The sequence below is a fragment of the Leuciscus leuciscus genome (genome assembly GCF_965113295.1).
Source record: "Leuciscus leuciscus genome assembly, chromosome: 22".
NCBI classification, from domain to species: Eukaryota; Metazoa; Chordata; class Actinopteri; order Cypriniformes; family Leuciscidae; genus Leuciscus; species Leuciscus leuciscus.
Genome location: NC_138746.1, coordinates 20,620,539 through 20,642,209, shown reverse-complemented (window position 1 = coordinate 20,642,209; position 21,671 = coordinate 20,620,539). Strand labels below are relative to the sequence as shown.

General features: G+C 38.4%; 1 protein-coding gene and 1 long non-coding RNA gene across 2 annotated transcripts in view; one reads left to right on the top strand and one right to left on the bottom strand.

The window, feature by feature from the left end:
• Positions 1-21,671, bottom strand: part of jag1b (jagged canonical Notch ligand 1b) — a 35,467-nt gene that overhangs the window by 6,185 nt on the left and 7,611 nt on the right. The window contains exons 3-20 of the mRNA XM_082154271.1: positions 20,082-20,139; positions 16,063-16,314; positions 15,291-15,351; positions 11,690-11,820; positions 11,486-11,605; positions 8,295-8,408; positions 8,101-8,214; positions 7,900-8,013; positions 7,750-7,796; positions 6,552-6,725; positions 5,326-5,476; positions 4,407-4,571; positions 3,995-4,108; positions 3,781-3,894; positions 3,562-3,675; positions 2,681-2,797; positions 2,098-2,125; positions 955-1,040 (exon numbers count right to left, since the gene is read on the bottom strand). Coding sequence (XP_082010397.1) covers positions 955-1,040; positions 2,098-2,125; positions 2,681-2,797; positions 3,562-3,675; positions 3,781-3,894; positions 3,995-4,108; positions 4,407-4,571; positions 5,326-5,476; positions 6,552-6,725; positions 7,750-7,796; positions 7,900-8,013; positions 8,101-8,214; positions 8,295-8,408; positions 11,486-11,605; positions 11,690-11,820; positions 15,291-15,351; positions 16,063-16,314; positions 20,082-20,139 — 2,074 coding nt within the window. The remainder of the gene's footprint in view (positions 1-954; positions 1,041-2,097; positions 2,126-2,680; positions 2,798-3,561; positions 3,676-3,780; positions 3,895-3,994; positions 4,109-4,406; positions 4,572-5,325; positions 5,477-6,551; positions 6,726-7,749; positions 7,797-7,899; positions 8,014-8,100; positions 8,215-8,294; positions 8,409-11,485; positions 11,606-11,689; positions 11,821-15,290; positions 15,352-16,062; positions 16,315-20,081; positions 20,140-21,671) is intronic.
• On the top strand, positions 16,321-19,870 carry LOC309486845. Its single transcript, XR_014201699.1, has 2 exons — positions 16,321-18,355; positions 18,823-19,870. It is a non-coding gene; the product is annotated as an uncharacterized lncRNA (long non-coding RNA).

Genomic DNA, 21,671 nt, shown 5'->3' with positions numbered 1-21,671 from the left:
GGTACAGTCTTGTTTCCCAAGAAAAATATATAAAATATCTAGATTTACCGGTAACACTTTACAATAAGGTTCATTAGTTAACATTAGTTAATGTATTAACTAACATGAACTAACCATGAGCAATCCATTTGTTACTGTATTTGTTAATCATTGTTAACGTTAGTTAATAAAAATACAGCTGTTCATTGTTAGTTCATGTTAGTTCACAGTGCATTAACTAATGTTTACAAGATTTTAATAAAGTATTAGTAAATGTTGAAATTAACATTAATTACAATACAACATTAATAAATGTTGTATACGTGCAGTTCATTATTAGTTCATGTTAACTAATGTAGTTAACTAACGTTAACTAACGAACCTTATTGTAAAGTGTTACCATATAATAAGCAAGTCTGCTAGTGATTTTAAAGGCTTGTTTTCTAAGAATATCTTGAATCAAAATTAGTTTTTGCTTAAACCAAGAGAAAATTGTCATGCAGTCTTGCATATGAGATAAATATACATCATTAAGTGAGAATTTTGATTGAGACAAGTTCATAAAGTATAACTAAACACCCTATCCTGATGGACTATATCATATTGAGCTAAGCTGACAGTAAAGTCATGAGCTCATTTGCAGGTTTGGATGCATCAAACAGTAAAGCCTAAGGTAAGTCTTATGCAGCCAGATGAAAGCTTTTCCCACAAGAAAAACGAGCTCTGTAATCAGTGCTGGATAAGCAGGCTGATTGGCTTTCGGTCACTCAGAGTAAGTTTTTCCCGAGGGGCCGTGAACATCAGCGCTGCAGAATGCAAGGACGGTGCTCGCTGTGTCGTTGGCATTCTGCCCAGAGGGCTGGCTAATTGGGTGGCTAGACTGCATTTTGCTCCAGCTCTGTTTGTTTTTGAAGAGATGTGTTGCACATTAACAGGGCTGACAGCCAAGAGGATCAGGCGTCATCTAACACTCACTTATGCGACAGTCTGGCCCGGCGAAACCCGGAGCACACTCGCAACGGTACCAGTTTTCACCATCCACACACGTCCCGGTGTTGTAGCTGTGGAGAGAGAGAAAGACGGAGGGTCAGGCACAGTTCAATTCAGCCACCATTACAGCACTATAAACAGGCTCCAAAATTAGCCGTTGCCAAGCGCCAAAGGAGAGTAAAAGCTGGCATATTGACATACTGCATAAGAGCTGTTGGTTCACGGTTCGAGTTTTTCAAGTTCGAGTTCAACTAAAGTTGAAAAAGTAATCAAATCAAATCCAAATAAAACAATTTTATTTAAAATAAAGCGAATAAAATAGATAAGTAAAAATAAAAGAATTTCATATAAAATAAATGAAATTTAAAGTAAAATATAAAATGGCTTAAAAATTGTAACTCACGAGTGAATGGTAACTTTAGGTTCACGGTTCGAGTTTTTCAAGTTCGAGTTCAACTAAAGTTGAAAAAGTAATCAAATCAAATCCAAATAAAACAATTTTATTTAAAATAAAGCGAATAAAATAGATAAGTAAAAATAAAAGAATTTCATATAAAATAAATGAAATTTAAAGTAAAATATAAAATGGCTTAAAAATTGTAACTCACGAGTGAATGGTAACTTTATGAGTAGATTGCAACAAAATTTTGCAGCAAATCTTTTACTCAAGTTGTAAAGTCTGACTGTCATTGATAAAAGTGACGCAAAGATTCAAAGACATGCAAGCTGTCTACAAATAAAAACATTAGTCGCAGCTTGCACATCCCAACAACTCGTTTACAACGACTATGTAAAAAAAAAAAAACAGGTAAATTCAATGATCAAATAATTAGATAATTTCACTTGCTATCGGCAGGTGTTTAACCAAAAGTACATTTTGGACCCTGATTACAAATTACACAAAATCTGTTTTGATGGGATATGTTATTGTGATTCCTGACAGCTCAGAATCTTGCTCAGACAAAATGTCAAAAGCACAATAGGCAGCCAGCATAACGCACCCTTGGAATGACAGAAGCTATAGGAGTGCCTGTTTCCCAGCACTGAGAGAGTGTGAGAAAGTGCAGCACAGCTGTACGGGCCTGTTTACAGCGGCAGGCTGTGTGTAAATGTTTTGCCAGGACTTACCATGGGTGTGGGTTGCAGTCGTTGGTATCTGAAAGAGAGAGAGAGAGGAGGGTTTGTTTCACTTCACACCCATGTGAGCACATAAGAACGAACACAACCGTAAACATGTCAGAGCTTGTGTCGGTGTGCGCGCGCGTCTGCGTGCTCGCGTGGGCGTCCAGCTTGGCAGACTCGCTGATTGCTCGGTTACTAACTGACTCGCTGTCTCCAGCTTTTCTTCTCTCTTCATTTTTTAGGACTCCAGATTTCTGTTCTCACAGAGTGAGAGGTGTACAACAATACATGAGAAAGGCACATCAAGTGGGGAAAAAGAGAGAGAAGGTGGTGGGCTTGAGGAAGGGGGGGACATCTGTCTCCACTTTCCCTCATTTAAATTTTTTCCTTCATGGCTGGCAGCAGTCGACAGTGTCCAGCCAGGGTGAGGTGGGTTTAAAGAAAGAGAATGGAAAAGAACGAGCAAGACAAAGCCAGGAAAATGGATCCTTGCTTTATTCGCAGACCAAATGAGGGTTGAAAACCTTTATGAGTAAAATGACTCCCTCTTCAACTTTAAATCTATCTAGGAAGTTAACACACTACTCACTCTCGGTGCAGGTGGATCCTTCCCAGCCTTCCTTGCAGACGCAGTTGAAGGAGTTGCCGTTGACCACACAGGTGCCTCCGTTCTCACATGGGTTGGGCAGACAGCTGCTGTTGTTGGCTGCAGAGGAACCACAAGAGAGGTCAGAACCCTTTGAACTGAACAGATCAACACGACTGCAACCACAACAAGACTGCCACATTTAAAACAGACCCGCTACATCTTGAAATATTACCAAGTACAACATTTCCCAAGCCTCGTTCCAACTGAATTTCCCATCAAAGAATTGGAGACGACCGTACGCCAGATATGATATTTTCTGCATCAAGCAAATTTGTGAAAAAAATGTTCGTCCAAATTTTTTTACAGACCGTGCTATTTGAAGCAAATGACTGCCAACACATTGATAGAAATAGAGTGAGAGTTCATATGTAAGCTAGAATGATCAAATGTTAACTTTTGTTAACCTCATATGTTGTCTTTATTCAGTATGTCTAATATCACAGTTACTATTTTTCTTACACTGTCTAAATTGGTTTTAAAATGTAAAACCTTCAAATTTTAGGTGGGAGGTGGTAACATTTCGGGATCCTTGGCATTATAAAGTTTGAACATTTAAATGGCCATAACATTCTAGGAAGGAGCGATTTAAAAAAAAAATTCTAAAGCACTTGCAAGAAATACTTGCAGCAAATATGTAGCTTATAGGTTTGCTACAACTGTTTGCTCCAAAGTGCATTTTCGTGTTAAAGTATGACTTTGCAGCAAGAAGCATGCCATAGGGGTTTGTGGGATTGCTGTATATTTGTAAAGACTTGATGCACGTGAGCTGTATCACATTCTAAGAGAGAGAGAGAAAGTGAATGGGCATCACCCAAACTGACCTATGTTACATGTGGCACCATCCCAGCCAGGTGGGCACCTGCATTTGAAGATGTCCCCTTCATCATGGCATGTACCTCCATTGTTACATGTGGCTTCGTCACATTGGCTATCACCTGAAATTACAGTTGATCCGACAGTAGTTTAAAACTCTGTGTACTCGCAAGCACGAAAACAAAAACTTAACAAACTGGGTGGGTCATAAAAATAGTCTTTCGTACGGGAGTGGCAGGTTTTTCCCTTCCAGCCATTTCTACATTCGCAGTAGAAATCGTTCACTAGGTCTTGACATGCTCCCTTGTTCAGGCAAGGGTTCAAGCTGCAGTCATCTATGTCTAAAAAAAAAAAAAACAGGGAGAAAAGAATGAGAATGTGAACTCAAATAAGCACAAACATTTAGTATATGTAGAGAAAAATCTATTCAAGTGAACATACTGATTTCGCAGTGAAGTCCTTCCCAACCGTCAGCACAAATGCACTGATAAACGTTCACCTTATCGATGCAAGTCCCACCGTTGCGACATGGGTTACTTTCACAGTCGTTTATATCTGAAAAATAACCAAAGACACCATAGAATTTAGGATCATCTAAGACCATGTAAATAAATCTTTAGCAAATCTCCAAATAAATATATTTTTTAAACCGTATATTATAATGTTGTGATGCCTAAATTCACTTGTAGCATTTTTTTTTTAAATGTGTTTTATATTTAATTCATTTAGATGAAATAGTCTAGGGTTTTAATATTAGGCATTTATCAGTTATCGGTTAAAATAATTACGAACTTATTGGAAACAAGTGCAATATCAATGAATCCCTATAATCCAATAATATGTTCAGTCTTACTTTCATGACAGTAGGTGCCTCTGAAACCTTCCTGACACTCGCACGTAAACTGGCCCCCGGCCTGGCTTCTGCAGCGCCCGTGAGGGCCACAGACGTTGGAGGAGATATATCGCACCCCGTCCGGCGTACTGTTGGATGCCACGGCAACAGTGCAGCTGTCAATCACTGTCAGGGTTTCAATGAAAACGAAATCCAGCTGTTAAATTTGCAGTTCTTTGCAGACCGACAGCAAGTGACATAAAATCTACAAAAGCGTGTGACACTACCCATTCTTCCACTTAACAGCAATCCAGGCAATGCATTCAGATATTTTTTTTGGTTCACTTTAGAAAGCAATCCAGTTTTTACATCTGCTTTTGCAGAAAGAATGTGAGAGGAGGCCATTTAATGCACATAAGCCCTGACCCTGCTCACAAAGAAACTTGATGGGCTTATCTAGCTGTGGGGTTTGCCTCTCCTCAACACACACACACACACACACACACACACACACACACACACACACACACACACACACACACACACACACACACACTTTAAAACATCCAAGGCAGAGAATCCCACCAAGTCATAACCACGGAGAACACACACAGAGCTGTTAAGAAGCTGGCAAATGTTCAGGAGGATTTGGGAATGGGGAAAGTGTTTGAGAGACTGTGTGTATGTGAGCTGTGTGTCCAGAGAGGTTACTGTCAAATAGCTCACTGTGGGCTGAAAAAGCCTCATGTAACAAAATATGAGTTCTTTTTTCTCATCTTTCCCCCTGAAGGTGGTGGGAGAGTCCACGGGCCTGTAATCTCGTTTTACTCAGCAGCTGAACAATGGCATGCAACTAGCAGATCAGCTTACTATGGGTTTTAGAGGCGCTTTACAAAGAGATACTGAGACGAGATCCGTCCCGGAGACTGAGATTTCTCACCTTGGCATGATGTGGTTCGACAATGGTCCTTCAGGTGAGAGCAGTTTTTACCCTCGTAGTCATCGGGGCATTTGCAGAAGTAGTCCGAGGCCAGGTTGAAACACTGCGCCCCGTTCTGGCATGGGTTGGGCTGGCAGTAATCGATATCCAGCTACACCGGAGAAAGATTTACAAGAGGAGAAAAGAGAGCTCAATGATGAGGGGAAAATGATATCCAGGCATTTTTGGATTCTTAGAAAAAAGAGCAACCCTCAACAGCCTCGACACGGCGTCTGCCTGGAAAAAGCGTACCAAAATGCTCAGGAGAATAAAAACAAATAGAAGAATATTTTAAAGAGCTAGCCAAACCCTGCCTGTCTCAAACCTAGCCCTTCTTTCTTTGTCTCTCTCTTTCCTTGGGGTACAACTAGAGCTGGGTGAATGAAGGTATACACTGCTGTTTAAAAGTTTAGGTAGAGAAAGTTTTTATTTTTTTTTTAGAAATTTATTATTTTATTCGGCAAGGATGCATTCATTTAGAAAGTAACACATTTAGAATGTTAAAAAATGATATTTGTCTGTTCTTTTGAACTTTCTATTCATCAAACAATCTAGAAAAAAAATGCATTATAGTTTCCACAAAAATATTAAGCAGCACAACTGTTTTCAACATTGATCATAATAAAAAATGTTTCTTGGGCAACAAATCAGCATATTATAATGATTTCAGAAAACAGTTATTTAAAATTCTAATGATATTACTGAGTTTGCTGTCAAATAAATGCAGCCTTGGTGAGACATTAAAGAACATTTAAAAAAAATGACAGAGCCCAAACTTTTAAGCGGTAGTGTATACCCACCAATAGAACTGTTACAATTCTGCTATACCGTTTATCAATAGAGGAATTTTATTCTTTATGAGAGCCATTTTGTTTGGATGCATCAGGACAAGTGTCTAGTTTAGCCACAGTTTAACTGTAGATATGCAGGATGTTTATGGTTGACGAGCAACATCACAATTTGGCACATTTAATACAGAAATCAACTAGAAGCAATTTTATAACTTTGAACTTTGTCCATGCAATCATATTTATATTTTGAGTCTTATTTTTAACTTAAGCATTACATAATGTGAGGCGACTCAGTACTGATACAAGATTTATTCATTTGTTATGAATAATTTTTTAGGTCAGAAATAAATATACAGTCACTGTTATATAAGATTTTATATACAAAGATTCCCTCACCTGACACAGCTGACCCGAGAAGCCGGCAGGACACAGGCACTGAAATCCATTGACTTCATCCTGACACCGACCACCGTTCAGACAGGGACTGCTAGCGCACTCATCCACGTCCTTCTCACAGTGTTCACCCGAGTAGCCAGGAGGGCAAAGACAGCGGTAACCATTCACCAAATCCTGTTAAAGAAAAGAGCAAGAATCCCTGAAAAAAAGCTCAGTGTACTTAAGTGATGAAGGTCAAATAAGCCCTCTGCCATAATCCTAGACACACTTTCCTGGCACTAACCCTAAAAAATTATTATTCTGTTTAGACGGCTTACATTTTTTCATACAACGCTATTGAGAATCAATGGTATTAAGAGGTCAGCCTCAGACGACACACCCATGAACTCTACATGTTTCTGTTCTGGATGTTTACAGCTTCCAGGCTTCTACAATGAGCCCTTTTGAAGACAAACTAGTCACTGGATTTGTCAAAGTTTGAGAGGTTCATGGCATTCACTCTGAAGGGATTCGGGAATTTTGTTTGAAGCAGACAGTAGCAATTATAGGGGATATCATTGAGTACACCTGTACATTCCACTTTGTTCATAGTTATATCCAATTTCAGATAAACCCCTAAACATCATGTACAAAATAACTAGCTGTACTTGGCCGCTTTACATGCCAGTCTGAAATGCCAGCTCCTTCCTGCTTGTGAGTGGGCAGATCTTGGAAAGAATTGTACACTACCATTCAAAAATTTGGTGTGGGTAAGATTTGTAATGCTTTTGAAAGAAGTCTCTCATGCTCAGCAAGGCTGCATGTTTTTAAATATATATTTATATTTTACAATGTAATTTATTCCTGTGATGGTAAAGCATTACTCCAGTCTTCAGTGTCGCATGATCCTTCAGAAATCATTTTAATATGCTGATTTGGTGCTCAAGAAACATTTCTTCTAATTATCAATGTTGAAAACAGTTTTTTCAGAATTCTTTGAATGGAATGGACACTTCAAAAGAACAGCATTTATTTGAAATCTTTTGTAACATTATAAATGTATTTACTGTCACTTTTGATCAATTTAATGAATCCTTGCTGAATAAAATGATTAATTTCTTACTGACTCCAAATGTCTGAACAGTAGTGTATATCGATAGTAATCAAAGATTGTCAACAAAGACTTCTGAAAGTGAAGTCAGATCAGGAGATCTCCTACCTTGCAAGTTCCTCCATTCAGACACTGACCCTGGCAGTCATTTATGTCTAAAAATTAGAGAAATTTGAGTTTATAACCCATAAACACGGTGCAGAAATAAATCTTTGCAAACACAAGCAGAGCTTAAAAGAAAAACATAGATATACTCACTTTTGTCACAATTCTGACCCGTCCAGCCAGGGAGACACTCGCAGAAATAGGCACCAATCAGATTGTGGCATGACTTGGCATTCACACATGGCTTGTCATCACATTCATTGGCATCTTTAAAAATATTTTTTGTGAATATGTTAAAAGCATGTACATGTTTAGGAAAAATATATATAGTTAAATGATGAAGTAATCTCTCACCAATCAGACACATTTTGCCGGTCCAGTGAGAAGGGCAGGTACATTTGAAGCCATTGACCAAATCCTGACAGGTGCCTCCGTGTTTGCATGGGTTTGGCGTACAGTCGTCCACATCTATGAGAACAGAGCAGGTTAGACACATCAAGTGTTGTTTGGCATCTTCTGTTTAGATTACTGTTTGTGTGCCGCCTTACTGATTTCGCACGATGGGCCGCTCCATCCGACTGCACAGACACACTCGTAACCCTGACTGGTTTCCTTGCATGTCCCTCCATTCGCACATGGGTTGGACAGACAAGCGTGTTCAGCTGTGAATGCAAGCACATGGTCTCAATCGTTTGTGTTCTGCAGTTTCAAACACGTACAGCTCTTTTATGAAGACATATAATCATTATATTGAAACAAAATTTTTAATCACAGAAGAAAGAATGTTTTTAAATGGTTTTAGGGTAAGAAATGTATACCATTTCAGCTAAGATGCATTAAATTGGTCAAAAGTGATGGTAAAGACTTTATAATGTTACAAAAGCTTTCTATTTCAAATAAATGTTATTTTAAACTTTCCATTCATTCAAAGAATCAAAGGTTTCCACAAAAATATTAAGCAGCAGTACAACTGTTTTCAACACTGATAATAATAATACATGTTTCTTGAGCACTAAATAAGCATATTAGAATGATTTCTGAAGGATCATGTGACACTGAAGACTGGAGAAAAGGCCCGTTCACACCAAGAATGGTAACTATAACATCAACAAAAAAAATAAAGCGTTCTAAATATAAAAGACTATCAGAGTCTACGCCACAGCTATAATGATAACGGCAAAGAGAAACGATATCATTGTAATCACGTTCAGAACGATTTTTTTTCTAGCTGATGAATGATAAAAACAATGACAGCCAATCAGACTTTAAAGAGCTCGAGCATTTAAAGCGGTAGACAACAAAACTGCAGCACGCCATTTCCACTTCCTAATATACTTCTTTTCATGCTTTGCTTTGAGCTTTGATTGAGCTCACTCACGCAACAACTTCTGTTATAATCAGTTAATCTCTTATTCACATCTTATCTACACTTTGTCTGTTATGATGACACGATCTGTGATCATGAAGAACTCGTCAGTCGAAGTCAGTAAACTTTCAGTGTTTTGAGCGATGAGCGCATTCTGACTAACCTACAGTAAACACCTCTGATTGGCCATTGCTTTCAACAGACATGCCTGTGATTGGCTACAATGCCCAACGCTGCAAACAAAAATATGAATTGAGTTGGTACTAATGGTACCATAACACATTGTATCTACACAAATGACCTATTTTGGATTAAAAACAGCAAATTTCGCTGAAAGGTGACACGTTTGCATCCCTGTACATTAATATGTGAGCATTTTTTACTGTATTTTTGATCAAATGAATGCAGCTTTGGTGAGCACAGGATAAGTATGAAGAAGAAATAATGAAATAAGAATAAGAAAATGAAGACAGATTTCCTTTTTGAGTGAACTACAAGTCTAATATGCTCTCAAGTCCACCTCTACAGTGACCAGAGCTTGTTGATCTGACCTTTGCACAGTAGTCACATGACTGACCCCATTAACTTAACAGTTAGTTTAGCTTTTATCTTCCTGCTCAAGACTGAACGATTCCTCCAATGGTTTGGATAGGAGAGATTTCTTCACATTGCCCCAGGAGGTTGTCACCACCCTAAAGGCTTGAATGTGGATCATATGAATCCGAGAGGGGGATGGGGAGGGGGGAAAAAAGCCATAACGGTCCATCTGGCAGATTTCATCACTATACCCATCCAACCATTGACTGTCAAAACAGACGAGATCCACTGGCAGGACATATCATAACAGAGGATTAGCAGACCTGGGCGAACTTCCTGACACTGTAGACAGTTAAGGCCCAGGCTCTGACATCATCTGATCCCCCATAAGGCTCTCTACACCCTTTCCCATCTACAGTTATACCAGAATACAATGACATTGCTGCAGTAATTTGACTTGATGTCAATAGCAAAATGGCAATGTGTATAAAAGGGACTCGTGAGTCGTGCCAACAGAAACACAGAAAGCAGCGCATAATGACTATAAAGATTTATTAAATGAGACAATCAAATTCAGGCTGAATGACTGCATCTCTAAACTGCTCCAGGTATTAGGTTTCAAGCAGCTACACTGTCATTATGTTTCAGGGTCATAAACAGGGAAAGATGGTAAATCTGCTGGGCAGTACTGCTACAATGAACACACCTTTAGCAGCTTGTTACAGGGGCAGTATCTTCAAAGAGGCAACTTTGTAACTTATTTACCCTTAAAATGTTCATAGTAGTACCTTAATAGTACATTTTGGTTCATGTTAGTACTCTAAGGTAGTAGTATGAATCTTTTAGGGGTAGATAAGTCATAACTTTAAGGGCACTGCCCTTGACAAGCTGTTGTACCCCTAAAGGTAAAATTTTTGATTATATTTAAAAAATGTGCACTAGCTTATACATCACAGTTTTATGCTGTAGTTATTCAGTTCCAATAGAATGACAAAGAAAATTAGTTATACTCTTTGCTATAGTACACTCTTAATTACATTTTTTCTCTGAAACTTAAATCTAATGACCAGAACCAACTCTAAATTCAAATCAAAATTCATTTAGAGCTTTTTACAAGCATTACAAACTTAAAACACACCATATTTAAATACATAATACAAAAGGGGAGACCTTCAAATGGACTGTTAGAAAGGAAAATGACAACTATGATGGAAAAAAAGGCCCTGTTCCAAATGTCACCCTAAACACTTGCGGTCTTCCTACGAGTCTGCACTTTCATGACGTAATGCTGCTTTGACTGCTGGGTAGAAGTCTGCTGTGGAGCTCGCTTCAGTGCGGGCTCGCCAAAAGTGCGTATCGAGGACGCATATAAACCACGAAGGGAACGCTCACAAACACCCTTAAATGAAAACTAAAATGACAGAAACCTAAAATGGCAAATGGGACACCCTACGGTCGGTGCATATGATCGTAAGTGCATATGAAGTGTGCCATTTGGGCCAGGGCCAAAGAAAAAGAAACAGTATACTTCAGAAAGCTCAATACTGACATTTTTGCTGCCCAAAACAATCAGTATCAGCCTTAGACGGCACTGCTAACAGTTTGTTCGCTAACTGATGCATGTTGCATAAAAAATGGCAAGAATCGCCATTTCCAATTGGTTTATTATTGTGATATCAACTATTTTAGATAAATCCACCAATACAGTGCACAAAAAAAAAAAAACAATATGCAATTTGTCGGCTTTTTCATGTCAGTCAGACATTTCTTTGCTGTCTATGTGATCGTTCTTGTCCAGAATCTGCAAACTGAACCGCTACAGAATGACAGACTCACCTCGTTCACAGATGACCCCAGAGTAGCCGTCTTCACAAGAGCACTGGTACTTGTCAGGCCCTGTATTGCTGCACGTTCCTCCGTTCAGACACGGCTGGTGCGTTCCACAGTAGTTTAGATCTGAGAGGTAAGAACATTCAGTATTAGTGATGAATGCTAGAAAGCAAAACCGAGTCAGAATAAATAAAATGAATGTGTGCTTACCTTTGTCACAGAGTTGTCCACCCCAGTTAGTGTCACAGAGGCACTGCCATGGTTCACCGCAGGTCCCGTGTACACAGCCCGGGTGAGGGATGCACTTATCACAGTACGGACCCTGCCAGCCATACAGACACCTGAAAGCACCAAATATACCCTAAGGTAAGATTTTGTAACAGAAACTGTCACCAAATGCCAGTATATATACAGTAGTACAGTGGTTCCCAACCTTTTTTTGTCTGAGACCCCCTTTTTCCCAAGAAAATATTTTAGGGCCCCCCTTCACATTTAATGATATTTTCGCTCTTGTAAGCTTGCAGCAAGGATGACAAAATATGTTGTTTTCAAACAAACGGTATGTTTACTATAAACAGATATGTTTAAGCACAAATAATAGCCTATAATATTGAAAATACAATAACAAAAACATTAGTAGGCCCTTTGTAATTTAAAAATGTAAGCCTAGGAGTAGCCTATAAATTTGCCCTATTTTAAATGCAATAACAAAAATATCAGTATTCACACTTGTGTGTAGGTAAAAAAAGAATGAATATAGGCTATTACTAAATGACTTCTGTCTGGGGCCTCAATACTTGCATGTTATTTGTGAGGCTTTATCAATGTGAGGCTTTATTTTTTAGGCTTTTGGCGCTATAGCGAGCGATAACAAACATGCGTTTATTAACAGAATAATGCGTCTTTCGGAAGAACATTGTAGCCGGAACTACTTCTCTCTCTGTGTGCGTCTATGACGAGTCACGCAGTTACTGGGCTACTCCGCAGCGGCAGCGATCCGAACCAGGGTAAAATAGTCCCAATGTAATCACTTATTATAGGTGTAACAGTTACCATAGTGATTCAGGATAAGACAAAAACACGGTTTGGAAAATGGATTCATGATGAACTCGCTCATTATATACATTTTGAACAGGAAAACGTTAAGGACGTTTATTTAATGCAAATTGCTCAAAACTTTTCAAAATATGACGCGACCCCCCACAGAGCTCACTGAGGCCCCCTTGTGGGCCGCGACCCGCCTGTTGGGAACCGATGCAGTAGTATATACCTGTGCATTTACTTCATTGTCTTTGCAAAATGTAAGTTTACGTTTATGTTGTGGATAATATGCATTCGAATGAGATAAGTTATCATGGACAAAATTAATAATCATTTCACGACAAGACTAACAGTACAAAACTATTTTCTAAACAACATTACTTTCAACAATAACTGACGTTATTTTGATAAACAGAGCAGAAAATTGTCTTGTTTCCTCTGAAAAGTTAAAATGATATTCACCAAAAATTCTCTCATGTTCTCAAAAGGCGTCAGGGGTAAAGAAGTGCGTTCTGTTATAAAGGCAACACCACACAAAAACAACGTGTAGTGATTTTCTGAAGTATAATTTGCCATAATTTACTCAAAGTACTTTGAGTACTTTTATTTTCAAAGTAAAAATGTTTGAGTACGTTTTTAAGGGAATTCGAGGCTGAATAAACTGCGTTTTAAAAGTTTGCTCCAGTCCACTGGGGAAAAGGGAACCGCCGACAACTTCTTGTCTGATTATTTAATGCCAAACCATGCAAACAACAAACAGCAGCTTTAAAACTCCACTGGGTCTTTTAGAGAGACTAACATTAGCTTGTGGAAGGACACTCTGTCTCAATAAAAGCGGAGCGGCTTGGTCCCAGAACTGCTCGGACCGTCTGGGAGGGGGATTGTTTTTTGTAGACTGCTCCACTGGCCAATGTATTTATGGCAGGGTTTTTTTGCATTCTCACGCCTGTTCCCATGTAGCCATTCTCTGCCCCGGGAATGAAAAAAAGAGAGTACGAGCTACGGCCGCAGAATATCTCTAAGCCTGTAATTAAAAGTCATCTCCAAAATGGCTCAGAGATAACTCTTCCCTACACTTCCCCTTTAAGATGGCAGTAATTAAGCAGCCAAAGCGATAACCTATTCCTTAAAGAAGGACTCAGATGAGATAGTAAGTCGCTTGAGTGCTCAGCCGCAGGAAAACAGACTGCCCTCTGGGGAAAAAAGAAAACAATTAGCCTGAGGCGGCAGTTCAGCTGTAAAAATAAACACGGTGGTTGAGGAAACCTCTCTCTGTGATTAAAGACAACTATTCTTAAACGTGCGAGAAGATTTCACTATGAGAAACGTTCACAAAACAGGTTAGCAACGTCTTAGAAGTGCCTTTGTATGATAATAAAGCAGAAACGTTAAATCTGTATGGCCGAGAGACATTTTCACCCTGTAGGCCTTGACGGTTCCAATATAGCACAGTAAGAGCTCTTGTTACAACAGTTGCACAATTGCATGGTTGTGTGTTCTGGCAAGCTTTTAGTGAGAGATGAATAGGTAATGGGATATAATCATGCCAAATGCAACAAAGAGCTGAGGTTTTAGTATACATTGAGTTCTGTAGACTTCTAGCATTGATCTTGAATGCTTTCAGAGCTGGTACAATGACAAGAATTAGTCAAACAAACAAGAACTTCATAACAAAACATCACCAAAGTCAGGCTGTTGACCAGACCCAAGTAAAAACCTATAACGAGCCAATAAAAAACCTGAAAAATCTCAATCCAAAACTTGCCACGACTTGCTCCGAGCAATAGAAGATCAGTTTGTTGTGAAAGAAATTACATTTTCATTAACTCGATGCCCTACTCGAAACAAATAAGTTACACATGATGCATTCCTTTATGACGACGCAAATAACTGTGGACAGCCTCGTTTCTGCATTTTTTTTTTTTTACATCGCACATATTACAAAAGCAAAACATTACTCAAGAACAAAACTCAAGAGAAAAGTTCCTTAGCAAAAATGTGGCTATGAAAGGATGAAAAAACTGCGAAATAGCTTAATTCTGTTCTCTAGGGAATCAACACAAGTTGTAGAATAAAACCATACAACCAATAACCATGTTATTTTAATTCCTATTAGACACGCCAGTTGGTTTATGAGTTATTTTTTATGTGCATCAGTGTTTCAAAAGAGAATAAAAGTATTTATGATGCACTCGGGAGCTATAGCTGTATACGAACACACAAGATATGCATCGCTTTCTCTTCCCCTGTGGCCAAATTCATACATCATTAGTAAAACAAGCAGTGCATTTTAAAAGCCAATTAAAGGTTCAACTTGGCAGATTATGGTTTGTAGATAAGGGCTCGACATCTTGCCAGACAAAAGCAAAACATTAAATAGCTATAAATAGCTTTGTGCTTCAGTTGTCTCCACAACATGGCCTTATTTGCAACATCTCAGAGCAAAACGCCAGTTGGAATACTTGTAGGTGAATGTCTGTAATCTGTGCTCTCATTGTCTGTGCACCAGAAACAGAGCTTGAGCTATCAGACCCTGACAGGTCAAACGGGACACATGGATTCTAACAAGATTTAACCATGAGCCTTTAGTTGCGGTCAAAGCTTGCACTGTTGCATCTTTCACTCTTTAACAAGGCTTGACTTGTTGCTCAAAATGTTAAAGAGTAAGGCTGAGGACAAAATAAGCCCGTTGACAGTGTAAAACGTACTTTCTTGCAGGAAATGGCACAAAATGTTATAGGAATGAAGAATACATTTGCAAATAACTCACTTGCAGCCACCTGGTTGCTTACAGGATCCGTGTTCGGTGCTGCAACCTTGTCTGCAGATAGCTGGAAAACAGAGAAAAGGGAAAGGATGAACAACAGTAAGTTTGAGCTGTGTAAAATAACACCGTGGGCCTCAATGTCCCCTGTTCACCCATGAAAACTTTTTGGGAATGTATGGGGTGGGAATCTTTCAAACCCCAGATCAGCTCACTGAATCCTACTCTAATTTGAGGCCTGTCGTCAGGCTTTGGGTTCTGCACTCTCCATTCACAGCTTACTATCTATTTTCTATTCTTCAGATAATCCTTAAAAAACTAATAATAATAATAATAAGAAATGTTTTTTTGAGCAGCAAATCAGCATATTAGAATGATTTCTGAAGGATCATGTGGCACTGAAGACTGGAGTATTTATGCTGACAATTCAGCTTTACCATCACAAGAATAAATTACATTTTCAATTATATTAAAGCCAAAATCAGTTCTTTTAAATTATAATAATATTTCACAATATTACTGTTTTAAATGTATTGTTAATCAAAAAAATGCAGCCTTGATTAGCATGAAATACTTCTTTCAAAAACATTAAAAAAAAAATAGGAATAGGGCCACAAACTTTCTAAATATATTTAGTGTATATTCACTATAGAAATGGCCATAACTTTTCCAGGTCTAAAAATCACAATTTTAAAATTCCCTAATTCAAGAATTTTTCATGACCATAGGAACCATGTGTATTTGAAACAGGATATAGTAACAAAGTTTACTTGCTCACCTGTATTGCAGTCAGGACCTGTCCAGCCTTCCAGGCAGGTCTTGTTCCCATTCTGGTCACAGGTGTAATGTCCAAAAAACTCGTCACGTGGCCGGCAGAACTTGTTGCATCCAAAGCCGTAGTAGTGTTCGTCGCAGGTTACCCGGATCTGGTACTCAAACTGGGCGACAGGGCCGTTATGGGTTAGCCTTTGCCATTGTCGATTTGGGTTGATCATGCCAGAGTGGTACGCTTTCTCGATCAGCTTTCCACCTGAACAGTCAATGTGTGAAAGTCAGAAAGGGTTTCACAAAACAACACCACACACTATTACCAGGAAACTGTAATGTCTTCACTGTAAAAAATTATATGATCAATAATGTATGACAACATATGTTTTTACATTGCTTTAACTCACCAAAAGTTAAGCAATTTTCAATTTTTTTATAAGTTATACAATATTCCCCCTTTTTAAAGTCAGTTTAATGTAATTATATAATAAGTAATCCCACTGGCAGCCAGCACTCATGACATCAGTGAATAAACACTGTCTTGCTCACTCAATTTCTCTCTCTCTCTCTCTCTCTCTCTCTCTCTCTCTCTCTCTCTCTCTCTCTCTCTCCCTCACTTTTCCAGTAAATTTTTTTTTTATTTTGGAATTATTACAATGGCAATGTAATCCCAATTATTTAATTTTTAAACAAAATGTTGTCTTTATAACATCACACTTGATATTTTTCAATGCAAGGAGACATTCTCAGAATGGAAAAATATGTTCTCTGTGAATGGCCTCTAAATGAGTCTTAAAATAGGCCTATATAGCAGCTTTTATATTTTTGGAAGGCGGTCCTTTGGGATCATCCTTGGCATCAAGTTTGAAAACCCCTGGATTAAAAGAGTAACACTAAATTTAGCATATGGGAGACACTTACTGGAAAAGATTGATTCTAATACTAGTAAACTAAATAAACTGACCTGTATTTCCTCAAACTCTCTGACCACAATCAAACACACACACAAACACGGATTTTATCCTTGAATTCTTAAAAAATAATCTATATTGTTACAGGGATGTGAAATTTCTCCTACCAGAACCGCCCATCTCTATTCCCAGCTGTGCTGTTTCTAACCACAGAAGATGAGGTAAACTGACAGCTCATGTCTTTCAACATTTCACTCCCGAATCTGACTAGGACAAGGGACTGTGAAATGTCTATTCCTCCCTTTCACATAAACACTTATCTTTAAAGTTCCCCACTCAGACCAAGATGGTTTCTCCGCAAACTGATGTATCATGGGTGGATTTTACTCTCATTCCCAGAGGCAGAATAAGTGAAAAGAGATGATATTATGGAGGCCAGGTGGGCCTATAGTTCATATGACTTTGGAATGCAGAGAGTCGTTGTGGCATTTCACTTGCACCCTGAGCCCTGCGGCCAGAGCCAAGTGTCACGTCTTTACTACCTGCAGCCTGATCCACTTCACTGTGGGGTGAGGAAGTCACATTAAACTGACAGAAGAATCCTCTGCGCTCTCAGGGCAAAGACTAAGGAGAGGTGCTAGCAAACTTACTGTATTCTACTATGGTAATACTACGGATGGTTATATATATTACTGTTCAAAAGTTTGTGGTCGGTATTTTTCTTTTTTTTTTTTTGAAACTTTTGTTCAGCATTAAATGAATCAAAAGTGACAGTAAAGACATAATGCTACAAAAGATTTATATTAGGCCCTACATGTTCTTTTTGAACTTCTGACTAATTTTCATCAAAGAATTCAGAAAAAATGTATCATGGTTTATCTTCAAATATATTAAGCAGCACAACTGTTTTCAACATTGATAATAATATGTCTCCTTGAGGACCAAATCAGCAAATTAGAATGATTTCTGAAAGATTATATGACACTGAAGACTGGAGTAATGTCCATTAAAACAGTTGCCATGCTAACTTGCTACTGTAAACAAAAGCTTGCAACGCTTGCCCCGCCTCCGGGGTCTTCTGATTGGTCCACTGTTTTGGAACTGACATTGATGAATGGGACTGCGTGTAAAAGTTGAAATTCTGCAAAAGACGTAAAACGCGAGTGCAATGGTCATACACAACACTGCAAACATGCACCGTCTTCCATGTTTACATAGTAAAACAATGGAAAAGTAGCGCATTGAAATGGAAAAACGTGTTCTGTGTGAACAGCCCCAAAGACACATTTGCAACTTATAATGCATTCAAGGTAATGTTTACTGTACATCAGATTTATGACTTTGGTGTTGCTAGCGCCATGTTCTACTGTTTGAGTTGGTACAACTTTAAAGGTGAACTAAGTAACTTTTTTTACCTTAACTGAACAGCTTCGGAGTCATTGGAATGGTTATATTACTTATTTCGGGTTGAATGGTGGTCGTTTCGCACCCCCCTGGTGCCCGTGAGCGGAAAATACGCACTTGCAACTTTGAGCCGGCGGGCCACCGGCCGCAGCGTCAGGAAGTCTCGCGTGATATCAGGTCTCGCGATGTAAACAATTGCTTTACGGCCAAAAGAAATCTGCTAAAATGCTGTCATTATTGCACTCCCTCACGCTGTCCGAACCCGAATGAAGAAGACGTTTTAAAGAACGTCCCATCTGCTTTGATGTCGTTGATCTATAGCCTCTGGTGTCTGAGAATCACCAACGAGTTTTTACAACAGTGTTGTCAAATATCTGTTCCGAAGCTGTGGGGGGAGCTCTAGAGACAAACCTGCGAGCAAAAAGCGAGAATACAGCGAAGAAATCTGCTTTAAGGCCAAGTTTCACAGACAGGGTTTAGATTTAGCCAGGATTAGGCCTGAGTTCAATTAGGATATTTAAGTAGCTTTTATAAACATACTTAGAACAAAACCGTACTGGTGTGCATCTTGAGACAAAACAATAGCACATATAGACATATTTTAAGATATGTCAGTGCAAGTTACTTTCAGTTAAAACAGCTCAAACATGCATTTTAGTCTAGGACTAGATTTAAGCCTTGTCTGCGCAACAAAGCTTAGGCCTAAATCTGCCTTTGATGGACAAAATGTTATTTTACAATCTTTATAAAACTAAAGTAGTTACCTTCTCAAAACACAGCAAAATCTCAAATGTAGGTGAGGCTGAATTGTCAGCAGATTTGGGGATTTCCAGATTCTAATATTTCATTCAAAGATTTAAAGTCCAATAAACAGAAACAAATACCTCTAAAATGTACTTTCGCAGGGCACATAATAAGTATTTGAAAATACAAAAAATGACAGGATCCAGCCTCAGAGAAACCATTAGCATATGCAGTATATAACCTGATACACACAAGACAAGAGCACAACTTCAACATGTAAGCTTTTCTGCAACAACCACTTTGAACTTAAGATATCTGGACATAGCTGAAAGTCGCTATATCAAAGTTAATGGTAACACAACCCAGAAGAGCTATTCAAATGAACTCCGCCAGACTCAGTTTAGTGTCTAAATGGGATTGTTTCTGGAGTGTTAAGCCCTGTTGAGGTGTAAGAAGAGAGAGGTTATAGCAAACATAACCTTGCGCTTGAGCTATGCACCGTGACAGAGAGGCCGTGAGACCTTGACTGCCAACACCTGCCATTAGTCATCAGGTATTCGGAAACATTTTCATAACCATGAGGCCCCCTCAACAATGTTTCTCACATACACACACACACAGTCTTCCTCTTCTCTCTTCCCTGTCCTGTCACACACACCTGTCAGCACATTTGGTTTAAAGACTAGCGAGCTATGAGCGGAAATGGCACGAAAACTTCAATTTGTTCCATTTTCTTCCAAAGTTTAAACAGAGGAAAAACGAAACAAAACGAAACAAAACAAAAATAGAAACAAATGAAACAGACAGAAACAAAAAGACACAATGCAACAAACAAACAAAAAAGAGAGAAACAAACAAAATATTAAAGAGAAACAAACAAAACAAACACAAAGAAATCAACACATTATAAATCAAGCAAATAAAAACAAAAAGAGCAACAGATAGTGAGTATAAAAATCCTGCTACTCACTTTCAATGGCGGTGTCGTTATTGAAGTCCAAGGCCTCCACTATCAACGTGTAGGACCTCTGCAAGAGAAAAACACACATGCAGTTAGCAATGAAACCAAAACAAAGAAACATCAAAGATCATTCTACATCAACAGAGCTTTAGTCAGGGACCTTGACTTGTAACCAATAAACACCAATGACAAAATATGACCATTGGGACACGCTGAGAAATGTGCCGTGAAAGATCAGAAGAACGACTCAACCTTCAACTTATCTGGCAATGCTCTCCTGAAACTTTGGTCAGATACTGTATCACCATCTTTATAGATAGATCTTTATAGACAAACAAGCATTCTTGTTTTGGTAATCTGACTGTGGGAGACTATTGTTCAGATAATCAAAAGAACCAAGCAGATCTCTGCCTGTCAGTCATTTTTGAGTTGGTCATAAATATATTATTTTCAATTTACACAACACCATTATCAACTAAAAACGGAAAAAAAATTATGCTTTTTAGTCGTTCATTTAAAGTGTAAGTTTTTGAAAACAACGTTACCATCTCAGTGTAAACTACAAAAACGAAACCGGTGACGTCATGCGCATGAGTATTATGTGTTCAGTTAATACGCTCAAAAATGTTATTTCTTTATAAAGTAACAAAGCCAACTACTGGCCTGGCATGCATAATACAACGTTTCTAGTCGTTTTCACGGGGATCGTTCTGACATTGCTGTCGTGTAAACAAACCATAATTTTTATAGTGCAGTGACACTTTATAATATTATTTAATCAACTAATTTCTTAATGAAAAATGGAATTTAAAACCAAGCAATAATTAAAAAAACAACAACAATAGATTGAACAGATTTAGGCTTGTCATTGTTCTTGAACAATGCAGCATCAGGCTGTTTTTTTCATTCTGAATTTTTTTCTTAGATAATAATGAAATTTCCAGAAATGACAGAGCTCAGACGTTAAAGTGTGTTTATTATGTGTGAGGATCTAGTAGAGTTGAATCACTGGGTCATGTTAGTCTCACTGACAGTTATGTGGCATCAGTTCAGCGGTCATTGTAAGGACATTAGGTCCAACATTTTGTACATTCAAAGAAGCCCTACTATCATAGAACTACAGCTTTATTATGCATTATGCAATATTAAGCAGCCATTTAATTTGTAAACTGACAAACTGTAAAAAAAAAAAATCTATACTATTATAAATATATAATGGTTGGGAAACACATTGATGGAATTGGATGGAGACATCATACTTCTTAAATATATACCATGATGCTGAATGACTATTGTATTCATGTACTACATTATTTACATGGTACTCCAAGAATAGCATGGTTTTACCCCAGAGGTCAAGGTTTAGCTGGCTAAAACGACCAAGTGACCCCCTACTGGTAGATGTAGTAGCTACACCATTAGCAGGATCATTAGTTAGTGAACGGTTTAGACCTGTGCATGTTTTTGTGGTGCCATCAGCAAATCAGCAATGTCGTGATGATGTAGCCTATTTTTCTGCCCGTCGCAGATACCATGCGATTAGTCAAATTACATATATGGTTCAGGTTATTGGCTAATGTAGCCTATGCATGCAGATCT